The sequence below is a fragment of the Papio anubis genome, chromosome 9 (genome assembly GCF_008728515.1).
Source record: "Papio anubis isolate 15944 chromosome 9, Panubis1.0, whole genome shotgun sequence".
NCBI classification, from domain to species: Eukaryota; Metazoa; Chordata; class Mammalia; order Primates; family Cercopithecidae; genus Papio; species Papio anubis.
The window spans coordinates 3,563,856-3,588,691 of record NC_044984.1 but is presented as its reverse complement, the minus strand read 5'-3'; the positions used below and the strand labels follow the sequence as shown (position 1 = coordinate 3,588,691).

The 24,836-nt window shown below is 49.1% G+C and overlaps 1 protein-coding gene across 1 annotated transcript in view; it reads right to left on the bottom strand.

Annotated features, from left to right (window-relative positions):
- Positions 1 to 24,836, bottom strand: part of PRMT8 (protein arginine methyltransferase 8) — a 98,488-nt gene that overhangs the window by 38,130 nt on the left and 35,522 nt on the right. Inside the window, exons 2-4 of the mRNA XM_003905816.5 lie at positions 17,256 to 17,441; positions 7,661 to 7,816; positions 4,039 to 4,102 (exon numbers count right to left, since the gene is read on the bottom strand). Of these exons, the coding sequence (XP_003905865.1) occupies positions 4,039 to 4,102; positions 7,661 to 7,816; positions 17,256 to 17,441 (406 nt within the window). The remainder of the gene's footprint in view (positions 1 to 4,038; positions 4,103 to 7,660; positions 7,817 to 17,255; positions 17,442 to 24,836) is intronic.

The window sequence follows — 24,836 nt, the reverse complement described above, 5'->3', positions numbered from 1 at the left end:
AGGACCACTGAGAGGACATCTGATCCTGCTGTGCCCGCACACAGCCTCCCCTCCCAACAGACTTTCAGGCTCAGCAGCACTCCTGGTGCTTCTGCATCCACACAAACACACCTTAGCAAAGGGCACCGGAACAAAGCCCAGGCTCACTCAGCCACCTCTCCTAGCCTCAGTTTCCACACCTGTTAATGGGGAAAACCATTTGCCCTATTTCACAGGCTGGGGAGAAGGATGCCAGGCTGTGTCACCCTCACAGAGAAAGAATCGACCAGTTTTCTTTATCCATCTTTAGTAAGCAGATAGGGAGCCGGGTCAAGCACTTCTCTGAGGAGGGCGCAGAATAGACCCAGCTCTGCTTGGTGAGCCAAGAGAGGCTGGACACCAAGCCAGAAGTCAAGGGGTCTGAGCAGCATTCCCCTACTTGGGCCTCAGGATCGCAGCTCCACTTGTGGCCACTACAGATGTTGCCCGCCCATTGCCTCAGCCTTTGTCACAACCACCACTGCCCTTCCCCGCTTCCTTCCTGGCCCAGCTTAGATCCCACGGTCCATCACTATTGTCAGCTTCTGGCTCCCCCTCCCTCCGCTGCATGCTCCCAGCAAAGCCCTGATCCAGGCAACCTTCCTCTCCAACCGCACCCAAGCTCCTGAGAGTGGTAAGACAAAGATCACACAACAGGGAGGATGGGACACACTGCGCCTCCATGGTCATGCATCTCTACAGGCATCAGACGGCATCACAGCAGTCCTCACTCCCCCAGCCTGTCTGCTGCCCTCCCTCCTTCCCTCTCATTCCAGGACTCACTTCCCTTCACCTTCTGTCTTTTTGACATGCAACTGCCTCATTCTTCACTGAGCAAATGAAAGCAGCAAAACTGAAGCTTCCCGCCACTGGCACCTCCATCTGGACCCACACTCCCCACTTTCCCCCACTTCTACGGCTAAACTATCCCTACCCTAAGGCAAAGGCCGCCACTCCACCTCTGCAAGGCAAAGAACGCCCCACCACCTGTGCAAGGCAAAGACCACCCCTCCACCTGTGCCAGCAAAGACCACCCATCCACCTAGGCGGGCAAAGGCCACCCCTCCACCTGTGCTCTGGAACCCACCCCCAACACACACACCTTTGCTGCTGAATTTACTTTTTCCTGCATCTGCAATTTTTCTCTGTCCCTCTACTACACCAGTGAATCACATACACATTTTCATATCTCCTATTCTTAAAAAAAAAAAAAAAAATCTTCCTTTGATGCCACCTTCCTTTACGGCTACTGTTCCATTTTTCTATTCCCATCATTTCTGGTCCTTGCCTCACAGTCCCTCCTGAACCTACTCTGAATAGATTTCTCTCCCAGCCCCACACTGAGCCTGTGCTTGTTAAGAACACTGGTAACCTCCCTGTGGCCAGAGTCAATGGTGGTCACTTCTCTGTTCTTACCAGAGCTGATCCCTCCACATTCCCTAGAGTTGAGCTTGCCCCTTCTGTGGGCTTCATGGTCCTCCTCTCTCCTGAATGCCCTTCAACCTCACCAACTGCATCTTCTCTGCCTCTTTGCTGCCCTTCTCCCCTGCTTGACCTCTGAATGTTGCACTGTAGTGCCCTAGAGCCCCATCTTTGGTCCATTTCTTTCTTCTAGCTACACACCATCCCTAAGTGACCACATCCTGTGGCTTCAAATACTACCTATAGGTTGATGACGCCCAAGTGGAGGTCTCCTGGTCTGGCTCTTCCTGAAATTCTAGACTCACATATCCAAATCTGACTCAACGCATCTACCAGGATGTCTGACGGGCATCTCGGACCTAACGCATGCAAAAAGGAGCTCTTGATTTCCTTCTCACTCCTGCCACCCCTATGAGTACTTTGCCTCCATCCACCCACCATCCACCCAGTTGCCCAAGTCAAAAACAATCCTTGCTTCTCTCTTTTTTCTCATCCCCACACTCAATCCATCTTCAGGTCCTATGCCTCCATCTCCAAGCATATCCACAGGGGTCACTTCTCTTCATCTCCACTGCCGCCCCAGTCCCTGCTGCAGCCCCTCTCACTGGAGCACTGCAATAGCTTCTTCCCTTCTGTCTGCTCACACTCTTCCTGCTTGCAACGTATTCCAATCCATCCTCCATAGAGAAGCCACCTCCCTTGCTTGAAATCCTCCAACAGACTGCAGCACCTGGAGCATAAAATCTAACCTTGTTTTCCTGGTTACAAATCCTATGTGATCTGGTCCCCTCCTCCCTCTCTGATCCCTGTGTTTCCATGCTCTGGTCACGTGGTATGATCTTCTTTGTGTTTCTGGGGCATGCCAAGCTCAGTCCATCCCGGAGGCCTTTGTACTGGCTGTAACTTCTGTCGGAGATTCTCTTCCCCTCACCTTTGTCAGCCTGGCTCCTGCCTGTCATTCAGATCTGAGCTTCACTGTGACCTGCTCAGAGAGCAGCTAACCTAACGCAACCATGGGGCCTCTCTCCATTCTGTCAGCTGACTTTGTGATCTGCAAAGCACTTATCACCACCTGATATTTTTCTTTGAGTGTCTGCTTCTTTATTTTTTATCTGTAACCCCTGCCCCTAAATGGAATGTGGATTCCATGAGGTCAGGGACTTTACCTGTCTGGTTCCCTGCTCTGTCCCCACAACCTGGTTCATGGTGGTTTGCAGAGAAGTTTGTTGAGTCAGTAAGGCTCCTGCCTTTGCAAAGAGTCTGCAGCAAGTGGGTCAAGCACCAGACAGGACAGGTGGCAGGGCTGAAGCCACACGGACACAGGTTTGTAGTGGTGTGTGCAGGCAGGTACCACCTGGGCCTGGGGACTCAGGTCAGACCCAGAGGGGTGACAGGGCAGCAGGCACCCTCTAGGAGGGCAGAGGAATTCTGGCAGATCAGCAGGGAGCATGGCAAGGGCTGCATCCATAGGGCAGAGGGTCACACAGCACAGACAGGGGAGGCTGAGCTGACTCCTCGGTGCCTGGGATTTGACAAAGCCCATCTGCCGGACCTCCCTGCCCAGGCTCCCTCAGGAGGGACACTGAAATCAGATTTCTTCTCAACCTCGCCTCTTTTTCCCCTGCCCCAGACCCCTCAAGGGAACGTCCTTCCCTCCCAGCTCCAGCCTTCCCACCTTTCGGAACTCTGCAGTGAGCTCTGTCTTTTGGAGCTGACCCTTCGCAGCCCTCTGCTGCAGGCAGCCTCTGTCCCACTGCTCCTGCCAGCCCTGTCTGGCTCCAGCTGTCTCTCTGTATTGCAACTTTCTGTCTACCAGTTCCTCTCCCAGCCTCACTGCAGCCCCAGCGCAGTAGGACAGGATGCCCACACAGAGTTGGTACCCTGTCTGCCTTTCCGATGCTCTCCCCAGCACTGAGTACAGGGCCGGGGACTGCTTCTAATACTGCTGTCAGATGCAAGCTCCAAGGACGTCTCCTGATCAGGGACCCTTGCGGGTCTGTTTCCAAGATGGGCTCCAGAGAGGAGGGGCTGGGAAATGTCACTGTCCGTGGGAAAGGTGGGAGGGGAGGAAGGGAAGGGACACCCCTCTGTATAATCAGACTCCAGCTGAAGAAGGGCCCACTCCCAAAAGCAGCCTCATTCCCAAAAAAGCCCGGCAATAACAGGGCTTGTGGGCAGTGGAGGACCACATCCTGGGGTCTGCCAGGATGCCCCTGGGCAGATGGCAGGGAAAGATTGGTCTGGGGCTCATGGAGAGGGAAGAGGAGGAAGAGGAGGAGGAGGAGGAATGTGGCCATTTTGCAGAACGCAATAGGTTGCCCACAGCTGGGGACAAGCAAAGAGTATGGCAACTCAGGATTTAGCCACAAGCAGGACTTGCCAAAAACTGAGAGGAGACGGCCACGATCCTTAACTTGCCTGGTGGGGGTGGGAACATCAGCACCCATGGCCGCAATCCTGCTGGCAGGGGCCTCAGCTGGGTGCACCACCTCCCCAAGTCCAAGTGCTCTGTGCTCCTCCCGCTGTGCCATCCCAACAAGCAAGTGTGAGCCTCCCGTCCCCTCCACCCAGGAGAAAATACTCAGAGGTAGGTCTTACTGTTGTCCAGGTGGTTGGCCTTAATGATCTTCTCTGAGTAGTCAGAAATACTGGAGCATTCGATCTGGAAAGGGCACAGGACAAAGGAGCAAGGCGTCAAAAAAAAAATCACGGCAACACCGATGCAATGGATAGAGACACTGAGTCCCAGACAGGGGTGGTGACTTGCCCACGGCTGCATCACAACTTTGCGGCAGATTGAAAACCGAAACCCAGCCCTCCCACCTCTAGGCCAGCGACTTTCCATGAAATTGGGCTGCCTTTGCAAAAAGCCTGAGATCCAGCCGCCCCCTGTGATGGAGGGATTGATCTCTGTGCTGGAGACTCAGAAGGGGCTGGCAGACCTCATGCTCCTGGCCAGCAGAGAATGGCAGGAGGCAGCACGTCCTCACTCTGTGGGGGACCTAGGTAGGCAGATCCAAGCCAGAGTGGCGACCCTCCCTCAACATGATCCTCCCCACCGCAGCCCAGCCCTTCCAGGGTAAACGAGGCGTGTGCCAGGACGGGACCATCTGGAAAAAGCCAGGTCAGGACCTCACGGCTGATTTAAGATCTTTCTCTTCCCCTCCCACCCCCTACATTAGCTCTCGCCGCTTCATCTTTGAAAGAAATTATTCCTTTTAATCCAGACGTCTTTCCAGGCTCTCCAGACCTCCTAAGCAAAGGGCCAAGGTACTTGAGAGATGAGTGGACCTTCCCTGAGAGCAGGCCCTCGTGGGAATGGTTGGAAGCCAAGCTCCAGCCCAGGGTTAGCATCTCAGGCACACTGCCAGGGGTTCTGGACACGGAGGGGCAGCTGCCGAGAGCCGTCCTCACCTCCGGAGCTGGCCGTCTTACGGAGGCTGGCCTGTGCTGAGGTCCTGGGCTCTACTCACCTCCACACCTGGGGGCCCCTCAGACTACCCCCGGGCCTCGGGCAGGGACCATTCCCTTGAGAAGTACTCGCAAAGGGGCACTGAGGGAGTTTCTGACGCCTCTGGCCACGCCTTGAGGAAGGGTGAGGGCACCTACGGGGTCAGAAGGGGTCACTTGGTTAGAGCTGCATCCAAGGAGCCGACTCCGGCCAAGCTGCAGGACCCAGGAGAACCAGCCCTTTCCCGGGCTGCCAGGTCCCGGGCCTTCAGGCCGCACTGTCTGTGGGGGTGGGATTCCCTCCTCTTCTTCTCCCCCTCTGGCCATGTCATCATCTGATTTGCAAGAGGTGACCGTGTTGAGTGATGAGGAGCATGAGACCTGGAGCCAGCAGCCCGGATTTATGCCTGGCCTCTGCCCTTCCTAACTGCGCCTCAGTGTCCTCCCGAGAGAAGCCGAAGCCCCCAATGCATACGAGTGTGTGAGGGTGAACGCAGCCGAAGCTTGCTCAACCCTCAGAGTGCGGGGCGGAGTCCTTCCCGCCTTGTTTTCCTTTCTTCCATCTTCTCCTCTTCCATTTCTTCCCTCTTCTGTCTTTACCACCTCTCTTCACTTTCCTGATTTTTTTTTTTTTTTTTTTTTGAGACAAAGTCTCGCTTTGCTGCCCAGGCTGGAGTGCAATGACGCGATCTGGACTCACTGCAACCTCCGCCTCCTGGGTTCAAGCGATTCTCCAGCCTCAGTCTCCCAAGTAGCTGGAATTACAGGCGCCCGCCACCATGCCCGGCTAATTTTTGTATTTTTAGTAGAGACACGGTTTCACCATGTTGGCCAGGCTGGTCTTGAACTCCTGACCTCAGGTGATCCGCCCGCCTCTGCCGATTCTTTTCTTTCGTGCTTTCTACTTTGTCTTCTTTCTGCTTTTCCAAGCCCCTCTCCCATTTCTCTAGCTTTTCTCTGCACCTTTCTCTCTCTCTCTCTCTCCTCTCCATTGCTCTTGTCACATCTGTCTCTTTCTCTGTGCCCGTCTCCACTCTGGGACGATGGTCTTCCTCCCTCCCTCTTTCTCTGTCTCTCTCTCCCGCCATCTCATCTCCCCACTGGAGGACAGCAGTGGGTGGAAGGGGGTCTGGAACAGGAGAAACTGCGAAATGAGCCATCCGGAAAGGAGCCCAGCTAAATGTGGTGGAGCCATTTATAAAAGAGCTGTTAGAGAAAAGGGCGGGAGGCAGACAGATCGCGCCAAGTCACCGCAGCTGGAAGGCGCCAAGTGGGAGCCTCCTTCTGACAGCTCCTTGGCTGGAGCCCCCGGATGACTCAGGCGCCAGGGACACCATGCTCAGCCCTGTCCCCCACCAAGGCCGGCGCTGAGACGGGGCCTCCGTGCTGCGAAAGAAAGCACGTGGGGGTCACCAGAGGCCTCAAGTCCAGCTCTGATGCCCTGTGACCTCACTAAGACCCTTGCCCGAGGTCTCCATCCTGGAGAACCAGCAGTTATACCAGTGTTGATGACATGACCTGCCCGGCATCCGGGTGGGCCCCTGCCCTCAGCAAGTGCCTCGGCTGAGAACGTCACAGCTTTTCCTGGTCAAAGTTGCACCGGAGGCAGCTTGAGGGCAGCCCAAGCTTCCGGAAGACCCTGGGCAGTCGTGGCCCAAGGGTTTTCCAAGTCAGGCTTGGAGGAGGAATGCTGCCCTGCTGGGCGACTTAGGAGCAGGCCCCTGGAGGCAGCAGGTGGCCGGGGGGATCTAGCCAACCTGGGAGTCAGTGGGTGGGGGAGTCCCCAGGGCTGGCTATGGGATGGCTCAACCAAATGCATGGGAGCAAAGACCCACTGAATGCTGCTCAGGTCGCTGCGGCCTCTGCAAATGGGCCAGCTCACATGCAGGCTGGGAATCTCATTGTGGTTTGCCTTTCATTTTGACCAAGATGAATGCTTGTGCTCCAGCCCTGGGCCCACTGCATTTTTCAAATGTCAGCCAGCATCTCGCAGCTCTTCTTTTTTAGTTTCTTTCCAGCTCTGGACCCTCCCAGGCCCTCTGTCATCAGGCTCTGCAAAGCTGCCTTGGGAGAGCCGGGGGATAGGTAGGACGCTTCCCAGAGGGTCAGCCTCCACATCTAGCCTGGAAATGCTGCCACAGCCAACGCAACAAAATTTAAGTTGACCGACCGATTTGCCTTTTAAAGAAAACAAGAAGGAGATTTTCCCATTATCTCTAGGGCCCCATCTCAACTATAATAATAAAAACCCAGCATTTGCCATATGCTGGGCACTGTTTTAAGCAGTTCACATGTGTATTAAACTCGTTTAATCCTCACAAGCACCCTATGGGCAAGGGACTGCTATTATGCTCATTTTATAGATGGAGAAAAAGTGAGGTACAGGGAAGTGAATAGTCCAAGGTCACACGTCTAGTGAATGGAAATGCAGAGATTCAAACCAGAGCTCCCCCACGTAACCACCTGCACTGCCTCTGAAGCTGACCTTGGGGTTAAGCACTGAAAGGTCATGATGACATTGGAATGGCCTCAGGAAAGCCACAATTCCTCTGCAAATGTCAGTGGTCGCAAGGATCCAGGAGCCATGTGCAGGGGACAGGCAGCCTGCCCTCCTTCCTGAGAGTCACACCTGATTTCTTCTACTCCTCGAAGGTGTGACCCCAGCAAAAGAGATGGACCAAATTTTGTACTTCTAGGAGGGCAGGTGGAGGCAGAGTGCAAGGGGCTGGCTCTGTGGAAGCCAGTGTGTGGGAGGAAGTGGCGTGCTCACCCCAAACACCTTCTTGGCCCCTGCCTTGGCAGCGAACATGGAAAGGATCCCAGTACCACTCCCCACGTCCAGTACCACTTTGTCCTTGAACACGTGCTTGTTGTGGTACATGGAGTTCCGGTAAGTGAGCGTCCGCACCTCATCCTTCAGCATTTCCTGTGGTGGAGGGAAAAGAAACATCAGTGAACTCAAGATACCTGAGAGTACACCATGGCTATGGGCCCCTGGACCACCCCTGGTGACCCTTCAGGAGACCCAATAATATCATCAGGCAGAGCCACAGAGGACAACAGTGGGGCAGCTGGGCCAAGTGCTACCAGCATCATTCCAAACTTCCCCTGCCTTAAAACTCTACTCAGAAAGATAGCTATGCACCATTAGAAGAGAAACTCATGTCCAGACCCGGGAAAGCTCCAATTTACTAAAGGACCAAAGGAAAGATCAGTACAACACACCATAAGAGATTTAAGTTAAACCCGAAGCAGAACTTTCTGTCATGGTGAGAGAATTGTCATTGAACAAGTCATTCAAAGAGGTTTCTGTGAGTGTATATTTTGTTTTGTTTGCTTTTTTTTTTTAAGACTAGAAAATGTGTTTCTCTGTCCAGCATAAGGGATTTTTAGTGAGAGAGAAACAAGGTTACTTGTTACAATGGACTCTGACCCAAGGAGAAGATGCTAATTCTGTGTATGGTAGTGAGGTAGGGATCTTTGGCCATTCAACGTATCAGCAAATGCTTTTAACTAATTTATCATCAAAAGTATTGGGGTGATTTTTTTTTTAGAAATCAACACTATTAAAGTATAATTTGCACACAACAAAAAGCCCAGGTTTTAAGCTTCTGGATCAGTAAAAGGGCTTTGACAAATGTACACCTGTGTAAGCACCACCATAACCAAAGTCTAGAACATTTCTATAACCCCAGAAAGTCCTTCGTGCCCTTTTGTAGTCAAATTTCAGCTTCTCCCAAGATGACAAATGATCTGATTTCTATCACCAAAGCTTCCTTCTGCCTATTTTAGAACTTTATATAAATTGTGCAACAAAAAGTTTTTGAGATTCATGTATGCTATTACACAGATCCGAGGTTTGTTCTTTTGTTATTGTTGTTGTATGGTATTCCATTGTATGACCATATCACAATGTATTTTTCCATTCACTTGTTTGTGGGATATCAGGATTGCTTCCAGTTGTTTGCTATTTATTCATAATAGCAAAGGATATGTTTTCATTTCCCTTGAGTAGACACCTAGAAGTAAGTTTGCTGGGTCTTAGCGTAGGTACACGTTTAACTTCGTAAGAAATTGCCAGAGAGTTTTCCAAACTAGTTGTACCATTTTACACTCCAACCAACAATGTGAGAGAGTTCAAGGGGCTTCACAGCCAGGCAACTTAGTGTTATCCATCTTTTAATTTAGCCATTCTAGTGGATGCAAACTGATGTCTCATTGCAATTTTAATTGCATTTCCCTGATGATTACTGAAGTAGATAATTTTTTTCATGTGCTTATTGGCTATTCATATATATCATCTTTTGTAAAATGCTTATTCAAGTCCTCTGTTCATTTTTGTCTTGAGCTGTTTGTCTTGTTCTTACTGAATTGCAGGAGTTTATACATTCTGGAAGCCAGTCCTTCATCAGACATACTGCATATATATTGTGAATGTCTTCTCCCAATCTGAGATTTGCCTTTTCATTTTCTTTTTTTTCTTTTTTTTAAAAGCGGTTTTTAATTTTGATAAAGACCAGTTTTTCCATTTTTTCATTTATGATTGGTGCTTTCTGTGCCGTGTCTGATCTTTGTCTACCCAAGTCACAAAGACACTCTCCTTTGTTTCTTACCAGAGGCTTTATGGCTGTGGCTTTTACACATCAAATTAATTTTTGTGTATACTGTAAGTTAGGGGTATGAGCTCATTTTTTCTTGCAAATAAATGGTCCAAGCACCATTTCCTCCACTGATTACCTTGTCACCTTTACCAAAAATCAATTGACTCCACATGTGTGGCCTCTCTGATCTATTCCGCTGATATACAAAGTCAACACTGACTTGACTGCTGCTCCTTCTTATTAACTTTGAAATAAAATAGTGAGAGTCTGCCAGTGTAGTTCTTTAACAAGATTATTTTTGTTTTTGTAGGCCCTTTGCATTTCTGTATAAATTTTAGAATCAACTTATTAATTCATACAGAATAGCCTCCTGGCATCTATCAGAATGGCATTAAATCTATAGATCAATTTGGGGAGATCTGACATCTTAGCAATTTTGAGTTTTATAATCCAAGAACATATTGCAGCTCTCCATTTATGTAGATCTTTCATTTATCTCTGGAATGTTGTATAGATTTTGGTATAAAGGTCTTACATTTCCATTAAATTGTTTTATTTGGTTTTTCAAAAAATTTTATCTTTTTATTTATTTTGAGACTGGGTTATGAGACTGACTAATTTTTGTATTTTGGGGGTAGAGATGGTGTTTTACCATGTTGCTCAGGCCGGTCTTGAACTCCTGGGCTCAAGCAATCTGCCCATCTTGGCCTCCCAAAGTGCTGGGATTACAGGTGTGAGCCACCATGCCTGGCCCCATTCAACTACTTTATTTTGTGATGCTGTATATGGTCTTTAAAAATTTTTGTTTTGCAATGGGTTGGTGTATACATGACCTTGTATTTTGCAGCCTTGCTCCCTTCACATATTAATTCCAGTAGGGTTTTTTTTTTTTTTTTGAGATTTCTTTATTTTTCTATGTAAGAAATCTTGTCACTTGTGAATAAAGACAATTTCACTTCTTTTTTCCTATCTGTATGCCTTTTATTTTTTGGTTCTTTCCTCTTGCTTTATTGCCCTGGCAAAGACTGCCAGTAAAATGTTGAATAGAATTACAGAGGACAGACATCCTTCCTTTGTTCCAATAATATATCCATTAAGTATAATTTAGACTTTCTATAAATGTCTTTTATCAGACTGAAGAAGTTCCCTTCTATTTTTAACTTGGTGAGAGATTTTACCATGAATTGGTATTTAATTTTGTCACATGCTTTTTCATTTATTTAGATGGTATATGACTTTTCTCCTTTATTTTGTTAATGAGGTGAACTTCACAGATCGGTTTTTAATGTTAAATGAACAGTTTGTCATGATGTATTACCCTTTTAAAATATTACTGGGTTATTTTTTGCTAATATTTTGTTGCATATTCATAATTATGAGAAACATAGATCTGTAACTTTGTCTTACCTTTTCTTTCATAATCAAAGTTATACTGGGCTCATCACATAAGTTAGGAAGTGTTCTCTGCTCATATATTTTCTGCAAAAGTTTGTTAAGTTTATTTCTTCTTTAAATGTTTACTATAATTCACCAGTAAAACCATATATGCCTGGAGTTCTCTTACAGGAAGTTTTATATGAATTCAATTTCCCTAATTAGTAAAGGGCTATTTTAGTTTTCAATGCATTTTATGTTGGTTTTGACAAGGTATTTTTTCAAGGCATGTATCCATTTTATGTAAAATGTCAAATTTATCAGCATGACATTGTCATAATATTCTCCCATTGCCTGTTGAGTATCTGCATGATCGTCATGAGGTCCTTGCTTCCATTTATGGTATTACAATTTGTGTTTTCTCTTTTTTTCTTGATTAGTCTAGCTAGATATTATCAATTTAATTAGTCTTTTCAAAAGGCAACTTTTGGCTTTGTTGATTTTCTCCACTGTTTGGTTACTATTTCATTGACTTCTGCTTTCATCTTAATTATTTCCTTTCTTCAACTTACTTGAGTTTGATTTATTCTTTCTCTAGCTTCATAAGGTAGAAGCTTTGATCATTGATTTTATGCCTTTTTTTTCCAACATAAGCATTTGAAGCTATAATTTTCCCTCTAAATATTGCTTGAATTTCCGCCCCCAAATTTTAATATGTTGTATTTTCACTATCATTTCGTTTGGGATAGTTTCTCTTTCCTTCTGTGACCTCTTCTCTGACCCATCGGCTATTTAGCAGAGTGCTGCCTACTTTCCAGTTATTTGGAGATTTTCTGGATAGTTGATTGTTTTCAGTTTCTAATTCAAATCATTGTGATCAAAAAACATACTCTACATGATTTAATCTTTGTTTTGTGACCCAGCAGAGGATCTATCTAGTGAATGTTCCCACGTGCACTTGAAAAGAACATGTCTTCTGTAGTTTGGGGATGAAATGTTCTAAAAATGTCAATTAGCTCATGTTGTTTGATTGCATTATTCAAATTTTCTACATTCTTACTGGTTTTTTTTGTGTGTGTGTGTGTGCATTTGTGTGATCACTTACCAAGAGAGAAGTGTTAAAAATATTCAACTATGAGTGGGGATTTGCCTTTTTCTTCCTTTTTGTTCTGTAGGTTTGGCTTCATGGTTTCTGGAGTTTCTGTGTACCACCTTGGGAGGCTTTGTAACGTGTCACCTTAGCCAGGTGTTGCTACATTTCCCAAATTCACTTTCTCTTATGTTTCCAGTTAGGGCGTCACAGAGGAGATTCAGGTGAGATATGGACGGTGAAAAGGAGGCAAGAACCATTCTGAAGCCCAGCCATCACTTCCTGTGCTGCCCCGGGGCTGATGTCTTTGATCTTATTAGAAGTTGAATAAGGTGAGGGTTTGGCTGGATTGAGTTCAATTCTGGCTTTACATACTTTGAAGGTGAGCCGAAGCCTTTCCCTTTAGGAGATCTCGGACCAAAGACGACAAGACAGATGGTATATCCGGAACCAGGCATGGGGCATGGCACATAACAGGTGCTCAGTAAGCGAGAAAATCATGCAGCACAGTGGTTAAACACACAGACTCTAGAGCATTCAAGTCCCAGATTCCCGCATTCAGATCACACCTCCACTGTTTGTGAGCTCTCCGACCCAGACCAGCTTTCAGCTGTCTGTGCCTCAGTTCCCTCATCTGGAAACTGGTAATAACATCACCTGCTTCATGGGTTTGTTATGATGGTTACACAAATGTAGTAAGTTTCCCAAAAATGCTAGTTCTGGCTCTTTGTGATAACTACAACCCTTTCCTTCATCCATGCAAGGAAATAGCTGAAGTGAGCAGGGAATGGAGGCAAAATAACGACAAAGGCTGCAGAGATGTTTCAATCACAACCACAATTAAAAGTCTGAACTGCCTTTAGTGGATGGAAGTGGATTGGCTGAGTACCTGTTCGTCCAAACTGCACCATTTTGTAAGCTCCCAGCTATTTTGCAGACCTTGGTCAAAGTGAAACATTTCACAGGGGTTCGGGCCACGAGAGATGTCCTGCCTAACCACTTGACTGCAAGGCAGACAAAGGCCCAACTAAAGAAACATCCCTATCGTATCTTGCTGGACAAGGGTCCAAGGAACACTAGGACGACATTCTGCCAGAACAAGGGCCAGGACCGCCTCATCACGGGAACACTTTAATATCCTGCCGGGCAGAGAGCCAAACTGCCCAGACCCCTCCCACCCATACCTGTAAGTACCCCCAGCCTGTAAGTAGCGGGGAGCTCTGACATTAGGCCGGTTCCCCACTTCTGTAGATTTTAGGCTGTACATAAAGCCTGTATTTGCTGTCGAACTGCACTCTTTCTGTGGGTGTGTCTTTCTTTAACCCTTGCCTTCCCTTCAAAACCTAACAGAGCCTATGTTTGCTAAAGGGAAGGCCCCCCAACGGCCACCCTTTAGTTGATTGCCTTTGTCGCTTTTTTGGCCGATTCTCCTTTCCTGAAGGTCCCAGACCCCAGGAGTTAGGTTGGAAGGTACAAGTTCTGGGAGAACAGAAGTTGTGACTTAGCAAGGCTTCCCCTACCTGACTTGCCAAAAGAAGAGATCCGCTCTCCCCTTCCTGGGAGAATAACCCAAAGAACTCCCAAGCCACTTCAGACAGGAACATGCCACCCTGTTGCAGACAGTTCCCAGCCTCTAGCTGTGGATTCATGTGTGTCCCAGCTTTCCTACCTATTGAATACATGATGGCCCCTTGACGAATTGTTGGGAAATGAGGCCTGGAAGAGTCTGTTTCAACAGAACCTGCAGCAAGAGCGTCAAAGGAAGGGAGCCGGCCGGGAGTGGGACTGGCACCCAGAGCTCAGGGTGCTGCAGGGACAGCCGCATTGGCAAGTTCTTCTCATGGCTGAGGCACCAAGCCCAGCGCCGACTGTTAGAGAGGCTGAGATTTCAGAACTGGGATCTGGGGGGTCATGGAGCCTACCACCTCCTCTCTAGGTGGTGGCCTCAGGAAGCACACATCTTCCACTTCAGCTCCTTTTCAAGATTCCATTCTTCTCAGAGAGACCTAAATTGGAAGGCCAGGGTCTTCCTCTCGCTGGCCCCTGCCCTCTGGAGGCTGGGAACTTGTTGGAGCCATGAAAGGAACCATGGGATGAGAACAGAAATGTCCAGAGTCACCCCCTGCTGTCTCTCCAGCCCCAACAGTCCCCTGTACTCAGCACTTCTTGTTTGTATTTACAGACTAATCAAACCCAATCCATCCGCACCGTGTTTCCTCAACACTCACTGATGGCTATTAATCAGCAGGCCAGTGGTGCTGCTCCCCACTGTGTGAGCGTCTTGTTAATGATGGGGAGAAGACTGCCAAATGACCAGCGTGGCTCCAGATGGACAGAGAAATATGGGTCTTGCCCAGACCAAGGGGGCAAGGGCATCACCACCATCCCTTTGGCATGGAACAGAGATCCCTGGTGCTTGATAACAAGAACTGGGCGGACCTTCTCTCTGCAAAGAACAGTGTTAAGAGTTCTTCCACGTGCCCCCCACCTCCCTTCGTGCAGATGATCTGGGAAACTGAAAACAGGGTAAAAGGAGACCTCGGTGGGGAGGGAAGGTTACCTAGCTGTTCCTGCATTAAAGGACCTATGAGATGGTCTATAGCAGCGGCAGGAGGGATTTAAGCTAGATGTCCAGAAGTATTTCCCGATGAGAAGGCTGCTAAGCACTCTCCCAGGACAGGAATGTGATCTATGACTCGCAGATCTTCTACTCTAAGTCCCCTGCTCAACTTGCTCTATGTTTATATACATGCATGCACAAGCTTGACTTTTCCATCAGTACACACCATTGAGGGAACCTGGTCTAGTATTTATTTGGTGAAACTTGGTGTCCTCTCCCCTGGGTGCTGGGTCATGCTGCTGACCGGGCATCGCCTGAACTAGCTGGATTAGCACACATGTCAACAAGCCTTTGCTATCCAGACAATGTGCCAAGCTGTAGGTAACAGGCTGGGGACGCCAAGTCCCAAAGGAATTATCAAGATCAGTAATAGCCTAGTGGAGCACACTCTAAATGCCAAAGGTGTGGCTCAGCAGGAACCTAGCAACTCAAAGGGAGGTGTCCAAGAAGCCGATCATGGAGGCTCCGAGTGAGGAGGGAGCTTGCAGACCCGGCTTGAGGTGCACTTCATAGTTGTTTGGTTTCTAATGGAGGAGTTTTGGGCAGGCCCAAGAGGAGGCATTTTGGGGTCCCTGGAACTGCTCTCTTGTCCCCAGAATCTGTCCTGAAATGGGTACCCAGAGCCACAGGTTTGTTAGAACTTGTCACATGGAGAACATGTAGGGACAAGGTCTTGAGGAAGGGGTGTTCGCAGAGTCTCTTTTGCCCCCCAGAGCCTCTCACAGGCCAAGGACAGGGCTCCGGGGATCCCTACCCCAGTGGAAAGCAGGGTCAAGGAAGGTATAAGAGTTCACCCATCGGCCCTGAGATGGCATTTTATCTCCCAAGAGCTGCAGGCTCCGCTGCCCAGGCCCTCCTAGGCCAGGACCTTCTGGACTGAACACAGACCCCAGTCCTCCTCCCCTGCAGGCCCAGGCTTAAGGGTTTTACATAGTGAGCAGTTCTCAGGGACCCAAACCTTGAACCTCCCTGGATTAAATGAGGCTGAGTCCCTGAGTCTAGAAGTAACTGAGGGGCCTCCTTCCACCCTCTACCTCCATGTGGGGCTACGGAAAAACCAGCAGGAACAAACACGGCAATTTAATTTTTACGGTTTCCAGATGGAAAGAAAGGAAATTTGTTTTAAGGGCTGTGTGGCATGATGGTTAGGAACAATAGGTGAAGGTTTGATTGCTAGCTCAACCATCTACTAGCCTGTGGCCTTTCACACACAAAAAAAAAAAAAAGAAAGAAAAACAACAATAGGGATGAATGAGGGTTGATTTGATTCTTTTTTTTTTTTTTTTTTTTTTTTGAGACGGAGTCTTGCTCTGCCGCCCAGGCTGGAGTGCAATGGCCGGATCTCAGCTCACTGCAAGCTCCGCCTCCCGGGTTCCCGCCATTCTCCTGCCTCAGCCTCCCAAGTAGCTGGGACTACAGGCACCCGCCAGCACGCCCGGCTATTTTTTTGTATTTTTTAGTAGAGACGGGGTTTCACCGTTTTAGCCAGGATGGTCTCGATCTCCTGACCTCGTGATCCACCCGTCTCGGCCTCCCAAAGTGCTGGGATTACAGGCTTGAGCCACCGCGCCCGGCCTTGATTCTTTAGGGCCTAAATCATCTGGAGAATGGGGACAAGCAATAACACCAACCTCACAGGGTTGACCTGAAGAATAAACGAACCAATAATATAAAATGCTTGGAATAACACCAGCATGTAGTAAGCGCTAAAAAGAAAGAAAGAAACAAACAAAGAGCTGGCTATTATTACTCAACACCCTTCCGGCAATGGCAGGGTCATCATTTCCACATAGGAATAGATTACAGCAGTGCGTACGTGGAAGGAAGATCTTCAAGACTTGTTTTGAAAACAGATTTGCATAGCAGGCAAACTTTTGTTCCTTTTTCAATGTTTTTTTTTACACTGTGAGAGGATCAGGGACATATTTTCTTCATAGAGTTTACATGAAATGATATGTATAATGTGCTTAGAACTGTGCCTGGCACTTAGCAAGCACTCAGTAAATGCTACTTGTTTATTTGGGGTGGCTGGAGAGAGTGCTGGAGGTTATAATGAAAGATATACAGTAGGGGCACCATTAGGCCCCCACTATAGACAGGATGCCTCTTCTTAGGAGGCTCTGTTCTGTTCCATAGGCAACATTAGTCTTCCCTGCTATGGTGTAAGACTGGCATTTAGACATAAGAATTTCCAGACAATCAATCAGGGTGTCAGACCTGGGCCAAGATCCCAAGAAAGCTTCCTGCAGCTCTTCCTCCGGAGGTGCTCATTGGTCTAAAGAATGCACATCGTGACCTCTGAAAGGTCCTTGCTGCCTCAGGACTCTGACTGCAAGCATTTGAGCTCCTGGTCCAAAGACCAGTGCTATCCAGCCCACACTGGGTGAGCTGGGTTTATGGCTGGGGAGAGACACGGGAGCTGGAATGTAAAACAAACGGACCGTAAGCACCTCATGTGCTGTCTCTGGCCGTGGAGCTTACAGACACACACTTTCACCTGCTCCCCTGCTCCAGGCCTGGCCCAGCCTCCCCAGGATTGGAGAAAGGGTCAGAGGACTCAGGGACACTGGGAGCACTCACTTTACCATGGTAAGGAGTTGAACGCACTATGCTGCCTCTGAAAACAATGTAACAGCAGAGTCAAACTCGCCCCATTAACCACCCACTCGGGACACTTTACCTCGTGGATCCCAAAGTGGGCGTAGGAGTCGAAGTAATAATCTCTCGAGGTCATCTCCTCCGGGTTCAGCAGCTTGGACATCTTGCCCCGTCCCGGGCAACTGGGTTGAGTGGACACATGATGGACGCATTGCACTGGCTTAGCAGGGACGATGGGCTGAGGGGGCTGGGAGGGGGGGCTGTTCACCTGAGGGGAAGAGAAGGGGGTCTGGTGTTAGGAGAGACAATGAGGTCCTGCCCTTGGGGCTTGTGGTCCTCTTTCCTTCCCCCTCCCTGAGCCCGGCCTCAGGCAGCCACAGCAGCCCTTCCTGAGAGACAGGCAGGTGAGCCCTTCCAGCTCCCAGCTGCCGGGCTCACGGCTGTGATCTGCCCAGAGCTGGCAGGCCACTGAGGAGCCACGCAGATCCAGATTTCACCCACTTTCAGCTCTTATGAGCTACTTGACCTGAGCAAATGCAGGCCTCAGTTTCCGTGTCTGTGAAATGGGGAAAACAGTACCTTCCTTTGGAGGCAAATAGGAAACATTCAGTAAAGGGAAATGCACAGCACAGCATGGCGCCTGAGAGTGTAGATTCCGGAGCTGAATCCCAGCTCTGCCATTTCCTAGCTATACAACTTTGGGCAAACTTATGCACTGCTCAGTGCCTCAGTTTCCTTGTCTCTAAAATGGGAATAAAATAGTCCCTGCCTCCTAGAGTTGTCCTGAGGATTAGACAAGTTTGTATTTCAAAGTGCTTAGAAAAGGGCCAGGTATATAGTAAGAGTTTGTTAGAGGAAACGAAATCCCACCTGCGTCCTCAGGAATGTGAACCCATGGGCTTCTCTTCACTCAGCAGGCAGCATCAAGCTACAAGAGGATATGGCTCCCAAAATGCAGATGCCTTAGGTGCTGGTGTCTCCTACCTGTTGTCTTGCCCCCTAGTTTCTGATTCACAGTTCTACCCTGAATTCAGCACTGTGGATACCCACACTGATGGCCTCCACATGACCAATTCTTGCTATTTCTGGGTGCCCCAATCCTGAGGCCCAGCCCAGCTCTATACCCACTGCTGCTGCCCATCACTGTTGGTTCCCTGGTCCTCCACAGGCTAGGAGGAGCAGGGAGAAGGAGATGGGGATCCACAGAGCTTCTGGAGCCCAGAGACAGCAATTGGAGCCCAGAAGCTCAAACGCTGCAACAGAAGCAGTTAGGCCAGGAGACCTCCTCTGCCTGGAGTGCAGAAGACCCAGATGTGCAAGGCACAGTGAAGGCCTCAAAGCTGGGTAGAATTAGAAAAATCAGAAAAGGAGTACTATCTAGTAGTCAGTCCTCTAGGACTGAGAATCTGGGCTCCTGGGTCCTATCCTGGCTCTAGGAACATTGTAAATAGGTACTAGGAGGCAGATAGCAAAGTGGCTAAAAGTACAAACCTGGAGCCACTGCCTGACTCTGAAACCCAGCACTTGTTGGCTGTGTGACCTTGGGCAATCAGTTGTCATCACTGTGCCTCAGCTCTTCCTCCTCTAGAGAACGCAAATCATAACCAAACCTACCTGGAAAATGTGTCCACACGTTTGGAGGAGTTAATATATGGAAAGACGTTAGAACAGGCTGGCACGTAGTAACTGCTTATTATTATTACATAAATCATGTCCTTATTCTACATCTCGATTTTCTTGTCCGTGAGCTGGGTCAGCTCAGACTTACTGTCTCCTTTCTAGCAAGGGAAACGGGGGATCCTAGGACACAGCAAGATCAAAAAAGTCAAGTGATTTCATCCCCTCCGTGAAATCATTCAGCACAGCCCCCAGACTGTCCTGTGTCCAGGGCTGCAGGGGGGTGAGCTGGGGGCAATGGGATGGTCCCATTTTCCCAGTGTATCTAGGCTACCGCCCTTGAGAAATAAACACACTTCCCAGTTTAGCAACATCAGATTTCAGGTCGGTGAGATCCCGGGCGGGCTGGCAGAGGCGAGTGGGGCTGCCTCATTAGAATGCAGCAGGTGTGCCCACCCTCAGCTTGGGATGTTGGTCACGGTCTCTGAGAGGCTATAAATAGACTGTGTCAATTGCACACTCCTGTGCAGGCTGCAGAATCACCTCTAAAGCCGACGAAGGCTCTGTGCGTGAAGCTGACCCCAATATTGACTCCATTTAAATATGTTAAGGAGAGGATAAAGTCCTAGCTGGTCTAGGCATTGTGCACGGTCAAAGTCACAGGGGCCTCCCGCACCCCTTAGCTGTCACTCCACTCTGGTTCCAAGGCTCCCTTTTCCATGTGCTTCCTGAGACTCCACAGGCTAAGACTCCCAGGAGGCTGGGAGTGGGTGGGAAGCAGCCATGGCCTGTGATCCCTGAACATTCAGCTACATGGGGTGATGCTTTTAATTCCACAACTGCCTACTGAGAGTCTATAACAGCAAGGCACCGTGCAGGTCCTGTGGAAGAAACAGACGTATGGGAACTGCCCTCCCAGGACCCTGTTTTCTAGATTCTAAGACCCTTATTGTCTCTGATAGATGCTGGAATAAGGTTTCTTCTACCAGGGAAGTTCAAGCAAATTGTTCTGGAGGTTCACAGGAAAGAGAATTCACTTTAATGCAGAGTCAGGAAGCCCTCGGATGGCAGGAGGTGGGGTGAGGTGGGAGCTTTTTGAACAGATTTTGGCAGGTGGAGGAAGGGACGGCTTGAGCAACAGAGGCGGGAGAGCAGTGAGTTTGTTTGGGAGCAGCTTGACTGAGATAGTGAGAGAGTCAGTTGAAAGGAAATTATGGCCAGGCTAAGAGGTTGTAATTAAATACAAAAGACAACGGGGAGCTATTGCCAGTTTGTAACCAGGGAACCAGCTACTTCTGTGCTTGGGCTCTTCTTTAGGAAGATAAATGTGATAGCAGCACACAGGAGGGGCCAAGGAAAATAAGGGAATGGAAGAGAAACAAGGTATGAACGTTGGAGGCTATTTTCAAAGTCCAGTCAAGAAATAACGAGAGCCTGAACTACTGGGGTGTCCGAGGGGCTGCCTGACAGAGAAAGTGCAGAAATAGACTTTACAGGCTTTGGCAACTGACAAAATGTAGGGGAAGAGAGAGGAGCTGGAATCAAAGATGACTTCAACATTTCAAGCCTGGGTGACTAGGGAAATGGTGGTGACATTAACAAAAATAAGCCAGTCAGCAGGCAGAGCAGGTTGGGGTGGGGGGAAATAATGAATTTCAATTTGGATATGCAGAGTTTGAAATGTCGTTGAGTCATATAAGAAAAGATGTCTAGCAAGAAGACATTAATGCAGTTCCAGACAATAAATATCATAAACAAAATTAAAAGGCAAATGATAAACCGAGAAGTACATTTTAACATATATGGCAGACAAAGGTTAATGCCCTTCATACGTAGAGAGCTCTTACAAGCCAATACAAAAATAGATGAACACCCACAATGTAATATTGGGGAAAGGATTTGAGAGTCTGTTCACATGAGGCAAGTACATGTGAAATACAAATGGCAAGTTAATGTGCAGGAACAATGTTTCACCTCCCTCGAAATCAGGTAAATTCAAATTAAAATAAAAAACTTACAGCTTTTAAATACCAGATAAGCTCTTCTCCCACCAAAACTGCCAAAGTTCTGCCTATGTAAGAGCTGCAGAGAAACTGGTTCTTTCACACGTTTCTAGCGGGAGTGAAAATAGGTCAAGACTTTTAGAAAGGCCATGTGGTAAAATGTACTTAAAGTGTTAAAAAGCACAAACCCATTCACCCAGCAATTAAAGTTTCGTGGACTTTATCATAAGGAGACAATCATGGATAATCATGATGATGTATCTGTTAAGAATTTCATGACAGTGCTGTCCTCAGTGACAAAAGATAGGAGTCAACTTAAATGTTCCACAACGTGAAACACTAAACTGTGGTGTAGCCACACGACGGAATACTACGCAGCCATTAAAGGTATTATGGGAAGAGTGTTTGATAACACAAAAATATGATCGTGACAAATTGTTCCGCCACTTCCAAGCTGCCCTTCCTCCGAGGATGTGTGGCCCGAGCATCGCACTCCAGTGTCCAAGCAAGGGCTCTGGAACAAAGTCAACCTCCATCTAGCCTGGCTGGGGCCCTCCGAACTTCAGCCACCGGGGAGGACACTGCTCGAGAAGCTGTGCAGATCACCTCACTGCTGGGGCTGAAGAAGGCTCTGTGCATGAAGCTGACCCCAGTATTGACTCCATTTAAATATATTAAGGAGAGCAAAAAGTCCTAGCTGGCTTGGGCATTGTGCACGGTCAAGGTCCCAGGGGTCTCCAGTACCTGTAAGCTGTCATTCAACTCTGATTCCAAGGTTCCCTTTTCCATGGGGCTCCCTCAGACTTTCCCCAACAGCCAACTTAGGAAGCGTCTGCCACGTGCCACGCAGGAGGCAAAAGGATGCATGGATTTGGGGGCATTCATTTCAACAGCCACAGGTCATGGGGACAAATAAATGACTGGCCCAGACGCTGGTCCACAGCCTGGCACTCTGCCCATTGACTGACAGGCGTGCCATCTCCCTGAAGGCTGGGAGTGGGTGGGAAGCAGCCGTGGCCTGTGATCCCTGAACATTCAGCTACATGGGGTGATGCTTTTAAATTCTACAATTACCTACTGACTTCTACAACAGCGGGGCACTGTGCCAGCCCTGTGAAAGAAACAAGAGACATATGGGCATTCTATGGATCCCATGCAGGCAAATTGGAACCCTTATAGGAATCCAGATGCATCTCTGAGAGATACAGATGATTGTTCAGCTGCCACTGAAGGCTCTTGAGACTTGAGGAGCACAGGGGATGGGTCTTAGGAGATGACAGTGGTCTCCTCCATAAAGTCAGAAGGCTCAACTCCTCCCTAAGCCACACTGGGCAAGCAGAGTCTCTGAGTGAAGGTAACTTGCAAACTCCAATCTTGTACACATAGGCTGAGAAGTCAGCAAAAGGATTTGGAATCACACTCGGATGGGCAGCTGGACTCTCAACGTCAGCGCCTTGGTCTGCCCATGGCTGCGGCTGTCTCAGCTCCAATTCGCTCCCTGTGCCCAAGTCCCTCCCCACTGGACATTCCAGTGCCCCCAGTCACCTCCAGGGTGACTGTGCCCACATCACCCTGGAGGTCTGGCCCTGCTTGCTCTGCCCTGGAGTCGGTTCTGGTACCTGTTTCTGCACCATTGCCTCCAACCTTGTCCTGCTGGGTTCTTGGGCCCCAGGGCAGAGAAAGCGCCCTGCCTTGCTGTTTCCCCACCTCCACCCAAGGGCCCAGGCCCAGGGCCCTGCTACTTGCTGGAGGTCTCCTGATGTTGTCTGCCTCCCTGAGATGCTGAGAATCACCCTCCACTGTCAATACTTGTGATTTGCCTTCCACTCTCCATGCCAGCAGTTGATCAGGACTCTCCCAACACAGTGTTCTACCTCCGGACTGGCCTTACCCAGGGCAGCTTCAGCAGCTTTTCTCCCTAATAAATAAAGTGCGATCGTCTTAATCTACCCACTCTACTAGGGTGAACAGGCCCTGGCCCCACTAAATGCAGAGATGGAAGGTTGTGGAAGCAGCAGAGCTGGAGACAGGAGGAACCTGGCTTCCTGACGAAAGGGCATGTGAGCTTGCGAGCTGGTCCTTAAAGGGCGGGTCGCATTTCCACAAGCAGGGGTGGGGATTCGGGGGAGCACGTGTGACCTAACCCACATCCCTTGAAAATGCAGGTAGATGGCAGATGGTGATGATGGTGATGAGACCTAACATTGACTAAGGGCCCACTGCACCCCAGGCACTGCTCCAAGCACTTCACAGATAGACACCATCTCATGAAATCCTCGTAGTAACTGACATTTACAGATAAGGAAACTAAAGCTCACAACATCCAGTCATTTGCCAGGGCCCAGAGATAGCAAGCAGCACAGCCAAGATGTCAACCAGTATCGGTTTTATGCCAAAACCTGTGCTCTTGAAACTGATGCCATGGTTAGCTCAGTTCAGCCCAACCAAGCTTAACTGAGCTACTGCCAGGAGCCAGGCCCTGTGCTCAGAAAAGGGTAACACAGCTGGCCCAGGCAGAAAACCCAGTCTTGAGGGCAGAAAAACAGTCAACAGGCAATAACTAGACAGAGGAGGGCGCTTCTGTGGAGGTAGGCACAGGCAGGCACCTCTGCAAGGTGACAGAGTTTAAAGAGAGCAGACAATAGGTGTCAGGGTGCAGATGGAGAGACTGAGGCCCACAGAAGGAAAGGAATTTGTTTAGGCTCACCTAGGGGAATCTAGGTCCAGAGGTGGATCTGGAACTGGAACCTCCAAGAGAATAGGAAAGAGGTGGTGGAGGAGAGGAGAAAGAAGCTTTAAGGGAGGAGAGTGAAGGTGCTGGACATCTAAAGCAAGGAGGCAGCCTGCAGAGGGCAGAGGGAAGCCAGCGCTCTCTGCACCAGGCAGCCAAAGCGAACCTAAGCCCTTTGGGCTATAAATGGCTCCTGCTGGCACCAGCCCAAGCTTTAAAATGATTTTCCTGAGAACAAGCGGCTCCACTAGAGGAGCCAGATCCTGCTCTGTTCTCCAAATGTCAAGAGAGCTTTTTCTAACCTGAGTCGTCTGTCCTCAGCAGCCACCTGCCTGGCCTGGAGGGCCCATGGAGGGAAGAAAGAGGATCGCAGTGGGAGGGGACACAGTAGGGGTGGCCGGAGGTGGCTTCCAGCCTGGGCCTCACCCCACTCTTTTGCCCACCGCCTTCACCTTCTTCCCTCCTTGCCCATCTTCGCGCCAGCCCCTCGGCCCAGTGTCGCCCTTAGGTACTCACCACACCTCTCTTCAACCTGTGTTTACTCACCAGGCTGTGATCTAAGCTGTGGCTCCTGTTGAGGATAATCACACAAAGGGTTAGCTCTTCTAGCACCACCTGCCTGCCTTTAGATAGGGGCCAGAGGTTTGCAGGAAAACGAGAACATTCTTATGTGAAATGTCGGGCAGCAGCAAGACAAACAAGGGCTCTGCTGGGCATTGGGACCTCTCCTATAGCCTAAGAAAGTAAAAGTACAGCTTTATTGTCTGCCTTTGGCCAGGATGGCCCTACATCCCCCCTCTGTCTACTCTCCTGCACCCCTGTGTCTTATGGTCGGGGCTGGAAGATGAAGTCAGCCCCCTCAGAGGGGTGTGCTGTGCTAGGGTAGCTAGCTCTAGCTTGCTGCTTCTTGCCCTAGGGGCTGGAAGCCCAGAGTCTGGGGGCAAAGGGGAGGAGTGTCAGCGTTGTCCAGGCTTCCCTGGACCACCCTGGAAGAAGAAGAATTGTCTCGGGCCACCCAAAAATACACTAATAATTGCTGATGAACTGAAAAATAAAAATCAAAACAAAATCTCATACTATTTTAAGAAAGTTTGTGGGTTTGTGTTGGGCCACGTTCAAAGCCACCCTGGGCTGTGTGCAGGCCGCAGGTTGGACAGACTTGGTCTAGGTGTTGCCAGTCCTGTGAGATGGTGTTGCCTTCTGCACGTGGACTTCCGGGCTCCCCGGCTGGCTCCGGTTTATTCTTCAGTAGTCTGCCTCATGCCCTTCACAAGACTTGGTTTCTTAGGCACAGACACTCTTCAGATCTGCC